A 12,385-nucleotide genomic window follows, 5' to 3' on the forward strand; every position below is an offset into this window, starting at 1 on the left:
GTTACACTATGAATCTGTGTTCTTCTGTGCTGATGTTTATACCCCGTGTGTAATGGTCTTGATAAGAAATGCGCTCTACTGGCTCATGCATTGGAACATTTGGTCCCCAGTTGGTGTCACTGTTTGGGAAGGTCACAGAAACTTAAGGAAGTGCAGTGCTCCTGGAGGGAGTACTTCATTAGGGTGGGAATGGGGTTGAGGTTTTATAGATGGTCCCCACTTCCTGTTTTCACTCCCTCCCCACCCCTCTCCCCTTACCTTCTGCTTCCTGCTTCTCGCATATGGGTACAATCTAATCTCTTTACTTCCAGCTGGGTTTATACCCCAACCTCTCTTTCCTTGAGCCTAGTGTGATGCTTCCTCTGTATGGTTAAAACCTTGTCAGGCTGACCTCACACTCTGGATGCCGTACCTTCCTGATAATGGACTCAACCCACTCTGCAACTGCATGTCAAAATAAAGTCCATCTTCCTTGACTTGCTTTTTGCAGTAGTATTCTGCCACATCAATAGCAAAGTAACAGACACACCCCTGCTTCCTGTACGTGCCATTGCCTCTGAGAGCATGCTGAAACGTGTATGACCCAATCTCCCCAAAACACAGACCCAGTCACTGGCTTGGTCCAGTCACTCCCTTTCCACAGAGCATCTGAGCCTGCCCTCTCTGGCTATCATCTGTTAGACTTTAGCTATATGCATACATCTCCATTAATCTTCACAATGTCACACGTTATCCGTGTGTCCATCTCACCTCTGGCTTCCCTGTAAACTGCATGAAAGTAGACTCCCTACTCATTTGCCTATTCAATAAAATCTACCACCACATATCTCAAATATAGAGTAGATATCTATGTATCTATGCACCAAGTGTCTGCCATAAAGTCACATATTGGCTTTAATGCCCTCTGCCTGGATGTGAAAACAAGTAATCTTCATCAGCTGCACTGTGTCAGACGCTGAATTCTGCCTTCCCCAAAATAAGCTTCTCTCCTATACCCCAGAGGATAGACCATGCTTAGCATATTCTGACCCAACTTAGCAGCCGCGAGTCCATGATTGATTTTTCTGCCCAACGGCCAGGTCTGGCCCCATCTGTGCCTATAGCCTATTGTGATGCTAAAAATTCCCTCAAGAAACCACTTCCCAGCTTAATGGAAGGACACTTTCAGAAAATGGCCCCCAAAGGACACAAAAATAAACCTAGCACTCTGTCACTGAGAGCAAGAGGACCAGTGGGTAAGAGGGAGCAGAGCCCAGAGCTAGCATCTGGAACCTACACTCCAGAGAGGAATGTGTGAATAAGTTTGGGGTTCTGCAAAAAGATAGAAATTATCAAACAACGGCTCTATGACATAAGATCATTTCACTCCCAAGGAGCCCTTTTAGTGTCAAATATTCTTTACCTCTTCAAATAGGAAAGTAACAATCTCAGAAAGCTAAAGCCATTTGCTTTCTACCTTGAGAGAGTTGAGCTGGAATTCACAGTAAGTTCCCTATAAAGTCCAAACATGCTCACTTTGCAGGAAGCAAGTGTTCCTCACTGAGCTGCCTGTTTTACCACCAACCAGGACGCAATGAGATATGCTGAAGGAAACTTCTAGACCACTTCCTCCATTAATACCAAGAGGTACGCCTTCTCCATACCTGGGACAGGGCTGAAGATCTCTCTCCATCTCTCTCTCCCTTCCCTTCTCCCTTGCATCCCCTCCTCTGCGGTCCCCCTGAGCAATCCATTTCCAAATAAAGATGTTCTTGAATTTCAACTTACTTTCTACATGCCTTCAAAGTGGGAACCTTTATTCCTCAAACACAGTATCTTACACATTTGTACATCAACAGTGTGATGAGTGGACATTTAAGGGGAACAGTTGGTGCAGGCCCATGGTTGCCGATGAATTAACCCTGTTGACAGGGGTGTGGGTGAACCGGAGGGTGAGCTTGGAGGATATGATCCCACTCCTCATCTGCCATACAGTAGTAGGGGCAAGGGAGAGAACCACCCCCACCCCTGCTCCTGGCTGCCTGTGGCAGTTGGGAGAGCTGGCCCTGAGGTCGTTAGAATGGGAGAGCTATCCATGTCCCTCAGCAGCTCCAGTAAGGATATATGGACAAAAAGGATATGTGGTGTGACACCCCTGTCAACAGGGTCAATTCATCGGCAACCATGTGCCTGCAAAGACAATATCCCCCTGAGCAAGCAGGGGATTGCCCCAAGGTCTTTCTGTATGGATCCTTCGTTCCACATATCCATTTTGTCCATGGTTGCCGATGAATTGAGGGAGAGTTTGGCTGGTATTCGTCCATTTCCTTTTTCCTCTTTGATGCCCAACTAGGTGACATTCTCTGGCCTTCCTTTGTCATGAAGGTCACTAGAATTTAGTGGGTGGACATAGGAACCGATTTCCAGCGCTGGCCCATAAAATGCTCCCTGCAGCTTCTCCCCTCCCTACCCCGCCCCACCGTTTATGCCACGGCTTGGGGAAAGAGAGCAGTGTTGGGATAGTGCTGGGCTGTTTAGACCAGCACCCCCTTCCCCTGCCCCAATACACACACCAGACGCCTAGATTCCTATTAGAATTATGTTAAAGTTTGGGATCATCTACTACTCAGACTTCACCAGTAACAAGAGAGGACTTGGACCGTGGCTTGGCCAGGTGAAAGCCAGCAGCGTTTTTTAATTAGCTTGTCTGAAGCTCATTTAATTAGCCTGTATGAAGCCCTGCTGTGTACAACACTTCGCGTCTCAGAATGAGAAATGTGGGAATGGCTGAGGTGACCAGAGATGCATATAATTAGAAGGTCCCCACTCTCCAAGTGCCATACGTACCATCTCTAATTTGCTGGGACAAGCACTTACCTTGGTTCCTAAGGGGCCAGGTAACCCAGGTGGTCCACGAAGTCCCTGTTGAAATGAACAAGGACCCATTAGAGCGGAAGCCCTCACCACATACCAGGCTGCCTGCCCTCTGCTGGAGCAGGAGTAGAACAGCTACAGAGGGGACTGTCACTGCAAGGTGAGGACACTCAGTCATAGGGCCTGGGTATGATTTCTGACGCTGCCGCTTCCTGCCCCATGTGGACAAAAACAAGCCCCTCTATCCCTTGGTGTGGTTTTTTTCTTCCGATCTTCATGCTAAGGGCTCCCAAAAGCCAGGCTCACCTGACCCCATGACCCCAAAGCTTAATCTCCTTCTTCTTTATTGCACTACAGAGACCTGGGGTAGCACAGGGAGGGGCTTCCATTTCCAGCTAATGAGCTTGGCCTAAATGGCACTCATGAACACGCTTGAAATCCAGGTTCTATTTTTGGCTAGAGGAGCCCAGCATGAACGGAGAAACCCTTCTTTGTGTGTGTGTCTGTGTGTGTGTGTGTGTGTGTGTGTATGCTATGACCACTGGGTAATTTGAAACTCATTTGCATGACTGGCTTCCCCCGGATCCAGAGCAAGCAACCTGAGCTCCATGAGTTCCTGGCTGCCGCCACACAGGCCCATCTGTGGTTTCACTTCCAAGGCTCCAGCTTCCTGTGGTCAACCACAGGCTGAGAGGATTAAGTTATGGATTTCAGCAATAATTCACAAAGTTAGTAAAAACTGGCATGGAAGTACCATGTTGTGCGTGTTTTACTTGATTTTTACTAAGCATGCCGGTTGACAGGACTGTATCCCTGGGTCAGGGGGCATCCCGAGCCTTACAGCTCCCCTCCCCACCCAGGTCCACTTCGTCAGCTATGGCTACTCATTTGCTAAAATGAGTCTTTGCTTGGCTCTTTCCCTGCTCCCCCCACCCCCAACTAGCCTGGCTTCCCAAAGCTCAGAGCATTGCCTGCCACTTACCGGCTCCCCGTCCTTCCCTTTTCCAGGTGACCCAGGGAGGCCAGGAGCACCAGGATCACCCCGTGGACCAGCTGGCCCCGGGCTGCCTTCCTCCCCTGTTGCTCCCTGGGGAGAAAAGAGACCTCGATTGGCATCAGCAGAGCACAGAACTCAGCTTAGGAAAGGCAAGTCAGCCTGAGTCTGCGTGGAGGCTTCAGAGCTGCCTGGAGAACTTTAAAAGACGTGTTCTTCTGGGGCATCAGAAGACAGACTGCTCAATAGGCTGTCAAAAGTTGAATTCTGCTCCCCCCGCCCCAACAGCCCCATCCACATTTACGTGCTAAAGTCCTTTACTGGGCAGAGCCTCCACCAATTTTCACATAGCCTGTGCCTATCCCTTCTCTGATGGAGAAGTTCAGGAAAACCAGCCAAGGCTGCAAGCAGGGATTGGGAGCAGGGGAGTCTCTTCAAGACTAGAGAGCAAGTTCATCTTTATAAGCTCCCCAGGCCAGACACAGAACATGCTAAAGAGTAGACTGTGATTTCAGGAATTTTGCTGTTTTGCCTAAGTCTGGACCCTTCCAGCACCGGGCCTGACTCAACAACCTTCATATTGTTTCTGATCAGTCAAGAAGTGTTTGGCTCCCCCTAGAGGTCAAATGATCAACAGCACACAGGAAATACAATTAGGATTTATCCATTTTTAAGTTAGGTGTTCTCTTATTTCTGCAACTTAAGGTGGTATTATCTTTTTTTTTTTAAGCACCAGCAAGGTATTATGGTATACATTTATAATTCCAGCACTTGGTAATTAGAGGCAGGGAGAATTACTGCAAGTTGTACACCAGCCTGGTTGACACAGAAAGTTCCAGCATCCGTGGACTACATAGGGAGACCCTGTTTCCAAAATCCAACACAAACGCACACGCATGCACACACACACACACACGCACGCACGCACACACATTGTACCTGCACCACCAGGGCTTATTATTGAGGTTGTGATCAACAGACCACAAGTCAACGATATTTTCTACAGTTCGCTCTTTCCTCGAGAATATTTTTTCTTCCTGAAATTTTTATTTTAAAACCAAATCTTTTGTTAAAATAAAAAGTACAATCACTCTTGTTAAACTTCCAGCAAAAACAAAACAAAACAAAAAGATAATAAAAAAACAATCACGTCTTTAACAGTCTTCAGGAGAAACATCTAGAAGGGATCAATTTGATGAACTTGGAGAAGCTCTCTCCTTTAATCCTGGCACTCGGGAGTCTGAGGCAAGGGGATCACCATGGGTTAGAGGCTAGCCCGAGCTATAGAGTGAGTTCAAGCCTAGCACGAGCCACAGAGTGAGACTCTATCTAAAATACAAGCCACATTTGGGCAACTGTGTAGACTTCTGTAGGTGGGAAATCTGGAGAAAGGACACCTTATGTGTAAAGGGAACAAGACACACCATCATGTTCTTGTCACACGTCCTCTCTCAAGGCCATGCCCCTAGCCCCAGTCCTTGGAGTGATGTCCATAGCTTGGACCCCATGTTTCTACTACCCTCCTCATTTTACAGCCGAGCAAACTGAAACGCAACGCAACGAGAATGCCATTTTCTAGTGATGGTTTCTCAGCCTTGGTCCTGCTGACACTGAGGATGGCTGAATAGTGCATGTTGAGAGTGTTGAGGACAGACAGCATCCTTCACTGTGCTCTGTGACAGTTAAGACAGAACCTTGTTCTGTATGTACCATGCCGGCTGCACCCCACCCCCTGGCGGGAGGACAACCAAAAGTCCAGAGGAGGTGAGACTGTCCCTACTGATAATCACTGTTGTCACTCTCGTTTAGAGTCACACAACCAGGACACTGAACCAGCCTTTAGTGAGTCTAAAGCTCTCTATCTCCCTTGGGCACTGATGAGTACTGTGGTTTCCCAAGCTCTGACTCAGCATTGCTAAGACATGAGCACCGTCCCGAAGCCCATGGTCATGTCAGAGCAATGAGCAGCAGGACAGCAGAGGGTGCCTTGCTCCTCCCGGACCTGGAGGCAATTTCTGATGATAGGAAGCAGGATCTTGTTTCCTTCTTCTAAGACACAAAATGCTTTCCCAGGCTTGGGAGGGTTCCCTGGCAACCACGGTGCTCAGTGAATGTGGGATGTACAGTGAGATCCCATGCGGCTGCTCACCAGCTATGAGATAAAGGACATACAATGTCCCTTGGATCTCTGCTGGCATCTGTAAGGGGGACACTACTCTGACCCCAGGACGACCTGTGACAGTGAGAAGTGTGAGATGTCCCATCCCCCCCTCATCTCTCTCACACAGTCCCTCTTGTGCCTGAGCCTCAGGTCAGCCCTGAGCAGCGTGAGCGCCTTGACTACTGCCCAAGTGAAGCCTTCAACAACAATGCCCTTCTGCAGTCTGCATGGCTCTTACCTTCTCCCCACGCGCCCCGTCTTTCCCAGGGGTGCCTCTGAGGCCAGGGGGACCCTGGAAAAAGGAAGGTGTTCATATGGTCAGTTTTTAAAGAACATTAGCCCCTGGAGTATGTCACCAGGCCCCCTTTCACTTCTGCTCACGATTCCCATCCTGACTTAAACTCACTAATGCCCATCTCCTTGCCTGAGTCTGGCTATGGACCTTGTACATCAAAACTTTGAGAATAGATATGATCTGCCAAGTGCTTGCCCCTTAAACCCTTAGTCTTTGAGTAGGCAGACCAGGTGAGGACAGACCAAACCAAAAAAAGAACCTGACTGTGTGTCAGAGACCAACCCTTCGAGTGTCTGTAGGTTCTCCCCCAGCATCTCACAGATAAACATTCTGTAGACACACCAGTGAGGACATATGGCAACGAGGAAATAGCTAGCCAGTCACCAAGCCAATGGAGCTCAGTCCTCCTGAGGACTCTGGAGCCCATCTAGGACACCCTGCAGAACTACCTCACCTTGGGACAAAGCATGAGACCACTGGAGCTAGGGAGATGGGTCAGTGGTGAAGAGTACTGACTTCTCTTCCAGAGGACATGGGTTCAATTCCCAGCACCGACAAAGTAGTTCACAACTACATATTCCACTTTTGGGGATACCTGAAGCCCCTTTCTGGCCTCCACAGGCACCAGCACACGGCGGTACACAGTGTGTTGAAGGGAAATGGCCATACATACACAAAATATCATATATACACACACACACATATATATATATATATATATATTTAAAGAGTTGGGCTGCTTCTTCTCCCATCACCCTGGAGCTACTTCAGGAGACAATCCTGCCCCTTTCTTGTGGATGACTGGACACAGTGCTCTCCAAAAGCCAGGAAAGTATTGACTATGTATGTACAGTTGGAAAGGAAAGACTATACAGGAAAAAGCCCCTCCAACCACTTCCCCATGACTCATCTCCTGCCTCCATTTCCTCTGGTATAAAGCAGGTCAGGGATGGTGTCCACCTAAGAGGCTTGCTGTGTGGATGAAATAGACTAACATATTGTGCATTAAGATTCTAAGTGTCATGCATCTGTCCTCTGGGTCACAGCTACCTGGGAAGGTTTAGGGAACAAGCCTGGACTAATCTAATGCAAAGGATAAATTCCCTGTAGCATGTGACCAGATGCCACTGTATAATTTACTGAAAATCATTAAGGTCTAAATCAATGCTTGCGTTGAATCATAATACTAGCCTATTAAGAGGCATCTCGGATTGCCATCCGGGAGAGGGAAAGGAGGAATCTCAGCAGCGAGACCTGAAAGATGACGCATCTAATCCTGTCTAACCTGGTCTAACCCTGCCTCATTTCTTCAGATGAAAGAGCTTAGGAATGACTGACCGAGGTCTTAATGCCAGCTGTTGGGAGAGCTGGGTGAGAATCCAGGTATCTAACAGACATCGGGAACCTCTGACTTCTTTGGGTTCACTAATTTCTTTGAAGGCAAATGGTGATGTTGATTCCAGCATCAGTGAAATGTACAGCCTCTCCGCCCTCACCAAATCCATCTATCACCCAGGGAGCTGAAGTGCTGCTTCCTAGAACCCTGGGTTGGTAATGTTCTGGGTAGCCCTCATTCATACACTGGTGTACACTCCTGTGAGGCTGTGCTGCCCACACCTCTATGTGAATGGGAAGGAGGATAAGAAAGTGAACCGTGATAGACTCTGCAGGTTTATGACTCACTACGACACCCTTCCTTTCTTTGCTATACTCACCAAACTTCCTGGGGGACCACTGACACCAGGGGGTCCTGCAGGTCCTGGAGCACCCTAAACAGAGATGGAGCAATTGAGAAAAGCCAAATGTACTGGCCACAATTAACCGACCCCAGCCACTCTCCATAAATGTCTCGTATAACCGACCCCAGCCACTCTCCATAAATGTCTTGTATGACTCAGTTCCCCCTCAACTGCGGGAACAGCCTCCAGACTGACTATCACAGAGGTTAAAACTGTCCCTCATTGAGACTACAGTATCCCCACCGGTTAGAGTCAAGCGAATGGGCTTGGAGGTAGAGTGAACCAGAGACAGGAAGACTCTCAAAGTTCCTCAAACCAGGTGATGTCACGGGGCAGGCAGTGTAGATGGCAGGGGTGGGCAGAGAAGAAAGCCATCCAGCATGCCTAAGAAGTTTAGGTGACCACCAGCCTTGACCCTATGCACAGGGAGCTGTTCTGAGTTGAGTTATGAAGAAGAGGCCCCTGGCACACTGAGGCGTTAATGGACAATGGGCAAATCTTACAGGACAAACAGAGGATAGAGGACAGGCTGAGCAGTGGCTCGCCATGAGTTGGACAGAAAGGGACTTTTAGAGGGTGGGTAGAGAGGGCTTGTGATGAGCCACTGGGTGACAGGTGATCACAGGTCTGTGTGAGCCTGGAAAGGCTGCTGTAAAATAACACCATGCTGAAGACGCTGGCTCCATCCACAGAGCAAAAGTATCTGTGGAGGGAGTGGACGAGTGAGTGTGAGCATGTATGTGAGCCCGTGTGCACATTGCACGTGTGTGCTGGACTGGATGATGGGTGACCATTTCCTGAAGTGAACTTTGATTAGAACTTGACACCTGGGTCGTGACTCTGAGAGGGGGTGTGGCTGAGGTCATGTCGGAGGATCAGTGCCATAGAATGGGAGTTAAGGCATACTCAAAGGACTAGAGATTTCTTAGGGTCTTGGTGTTGCCCGCCATCACAGGCCATGTGTGTTGATCCCAAGCCCACTCTACCTACGCTGAGCACAAGGCAGGCTGTTGTCCTTGCTGCAGGAAAAAGCCATCTCTCTTCTTCTGTATCATCCACATGAGCCACTATTCATGACTGGTCCCATCTTCTCTAAGACACAGTCACAGAATACCAGATCATATAATGATGTTCTGGCCAGGACATTTGGTCTGTGGTCCACGGACCAGACTAGACGCTGGATGCTTTGTTTGGCTAACTGGTCACCACTTCGGGCAGGCCAGTCAGGTCAGTCTGGCTCTGCCACCATCCAGTACCACGGTGACATCTAAGCTCTGGGGCTTTGGCTACACAGCACAGCTCCATGCAGTCAACGTGAAGAGTGCCTGCCTCTCTGAGACTAAGCACCTCTAATCTGTGGATGTGGTTGGGAAAGCTGGGAGCAGCAGCCTCAGAGTTCAATGGGTGCCTACAGAGAAGTGTCTATCTGTACAATGACTTGACTGCTGCTTTGTGTTTGAGGGTCAGTGTGTGTGTGTGTGTGTGTGTGTGTGTGAGAGAGAGAGAGAGAGAGAGAGAGAGAGAGAGAGAGAGAGAGAGAGAGAGAGAGAGAGAGGGGCATGGGGAAAAGCATTGAGGAAACAGAGTGAGATAGAGGTATAAGGACACACATAAAAAGAAAGAGAAATAGATGTGTGTAACTTGGACTTTATCTTTTGAGTGTATCTATGTGGATCTGAATCCAGGCACAATCCTCAGAATGGCAAACATCTGGGAATGGTCCTCTTTGTGTACTGAAAATCCTTTGAGTGTCCTCTATGTGCACTGAAGAATTTTCTCACTCTTGGGCATGTACGTACAGCACGGGCTTGTACTGAGACTGTGCCTTTGTAGCATCCATGTATAGGAGGGAATCTGTCTCAGGGCTGGACATGGAACAATGTCCAGGCCTGATAAGAACACTGTGTGTAGACCAGACCAGAACAGCTTCAATTTGGCTTCAGGTTCAAATGCCTCCTCCCATGCCTGAACTGCCCCACCAGTGTGGGATTTTCTTTCTTAGTCACATCCCAGTTGGTCCAGAACAGTGAGCCAGAAAAAAAATGCTCATCTGGGGCCCCTTCTTAAGTCCCCAGAAGTAAGGCAAGACAGGAGGACTCACAGGGCTTCCAGCTGCTCCAGGAGCCCCATGTGCACCGTCATGTCCCTTGGCTCCCTGTGCAGGAGAGATAAAAGGAGGTGGATCAGAGGCCGCATCTCAGGTAGCGCTAGCCTGCTGCTCAAAAGTGACTCATCAGAACAAAGAACAGAAAATGGGTTCTATCAAGTGCGGCACAGTCACCATTCGCTGGCCCAGCTCATCTCCATCGCTGCCCCTACAGTCGTCTATTTACCATCATTGACTCATTATGTAAATAAGCTACACAGAGTTAGACAGCCCTGACCTCGGGAGTTTTAAACAACTAATAGGTCCTTCAAAACTGTATAGGGTTCCTTTCCCTCTCCCCCAAATAACTGAACAATTGTCAGGAAATATCCTCTCAGCCCAAACCATACTAAAAAAAGGAAGTTGTTAATATGTACCTGGCATCTGCTAACCTGCCTGCCCATCAATGGCTGGGGAGGACAAGCCAGTTCCCTGCATCTGAAAAATGCACTGGACACCGAGAGGAATCCTGCTTCTGGGCAACCTCTCTTCAGAACACTGAGTCTAAGGGAGCTTTCCTCAGCCACAGCAGCCCCTTAGTAGAAAGACAGGGACAACCAGCACCCCAGAGCCTGGCCCAGGTTGTTGCTTTGGGGGACAACTTTGCAAGGTGTTGACACCCTTAATTCTGGGGATTAGCACAAACCATGTCTCCAGTATACCCACCCTAATAAGAATTCCCAAAATGTCCAATGAGAAGGCTGGTGGGTAAGGCAGGAAGGAATACATGACCAGGGACAGCATGGTCCAGGAACTAACAGATGGAAAAAGGGCTCTCTTACCGGAGGTCCAGTGGGTCCCCGAGGGCCCAGTTCTCCTGGACGACCCTGTGGTCCCTGCAATGAGAGAAAACCGTGCTCGTGAACTAGCTCAGTACCCTTGTTCTGGGATGGGGCTGTGTGTGGGGCCATGCAATGGTTGTCATTTGAGATCTACAGAAGCCATAATACCAAGGTCCTGAGGACTAAAGCGGGACATACTCAGTTTACTAATTCCTCCAGGGTGTAGAGTGGCCCGTGGGGTGCAGACCTAGAGCCAGCCAGGCCTGGATTTCTGGTCTTCAGGTAACTTTGGGAATGGAGAGCAGTATCTGGGGTATAGCTACTCACCATGGTGCCAGGGTTACCAGGGTCACCCTTTTCTCCTTTCGGCCCTTGCTCTCCCTGTTGGTTAGAAGCACATAATACAGGTGACTTGACAATGACCCCCCAATGCTTCCAGCACACGGGGTACACCCTGCAGCATTGACACAAGGACCCCCTCCATGGTGATCACAGCCAAAGCTCTTCCTGTTGGCTGGGTCTTTGAGTGGGAGCCTCTCTCTTTCCCGTTATTCAGAGATCCTGACTTACTGCTCAGATCTAAGAACAAGAGTCTCTTCTTCAGAGCAACAGAGCCCCAAACTGTGCCCCGGGATTAAAGTTGCTTTGTAGAGACAATTTCTAGACTATTCCACTGGAAGAGCAAAGAAGGAGAAAGGGGGTGAGTGTGCTGCCTGTCTCCAACTTTGAGTCCCAGTAGGTATCCTTCCTTCAGAATGTGTGTGTACTTTTAAGGCAGTTAGAAGCCACTCTTCGGCTCAAAGTGAGGAAATGACATCTAAAGAGAAATATTTCTTCTGCATTTTGAGGCAAAGGTTTCCTCACATTTTCTGTCTGTCAAGAACTGAATCTGCCCAGCACATCTCTCTCCATGTCTTCCTCAAGGAAGAGATTGGTTTTGAAAGACCTCGCTCTGCATTGTATTCGTGGATGTCTCTTCTGTGTCAGAGGGTCAGACCATTCAAGTGTAGAGTCGAAACCTTAGCAGACTCCGTGAAGGAGGCACCTGACTCTAAAGATGCTTAATAGGAGGATGTGGCCAGTTTGGGGGAAATGGGGAGGCTCAGAATCAGGTATTCAATTAATAGATGGAAGAGGGGTGCAGGAAGGGAGGTGGTGGGATGGGTGCCCTGCTTGTGTATGGGAGGAGATTAGCCTTCGAACACATCACAAAAGGCACCTGCTGTGACTGACAGACATCTGGCCGCTCCTGAAATCCAGGCAGCAAGGAGATGCCTCCCTGCACTTCCTTCCTGTCTCATGTTCAAGCTTAATGTCCTTCCTCATCCTTCCATGACTTCATCATCGGACTCAGTGTCTCCCTGCCACGTGTCTTTCTATTACATGGAAGATCTGTGTCTTTGAAGTCACATCAA

At 48.8% G+C, this 12,385-nt stretch overlaps 1 protein-coding gene across 1 annotated transcript in view; it reads right to left on the minus strand.

Annotated features, from left to right (window-relative positions):
- The window catches only part of Col22a1 (collagen type XXII alpha 1 chain), a 212,628-nt gene that overhangs the window by 89,205 nt on the left and 111,038 nt on the right, over positions 1–12,385 (minus strand). Inside the window, 7 exon segments of the mRNA XM_057791877.1 lie at positions 2,857–2,901; positions 3,836–3,940; positions 6,247–6,300; positions 8,019–8,072; positions 10,144–10,197; positions 10,971–11,024; positions 11,298–11,351. Of these exon segments, the coding sequence (XP_057647860.1) occupies positions 2,857–2,901; positions 3,836–3,940; positions 6,247–6,300; positions 8,019–8,072; positions 10,144–10,197; positions 10,971–11,024; positions 11,298–11,351 (420 nt within the window).

The sequence above is a fragment of the Chionomys nivalis genome, chromosome 17, assembly GCF_950005125.1.
Source record: "Chionomys nivalis chromosome 17, mChiNiv1.1, whole genome shotgun sequence".
Lineage (NCBI taxonomy): Eukaryota > Metazoa > Chordata > Mammalia > Rodentia > Cricetidae > Chionomys > Chionomys nivalis.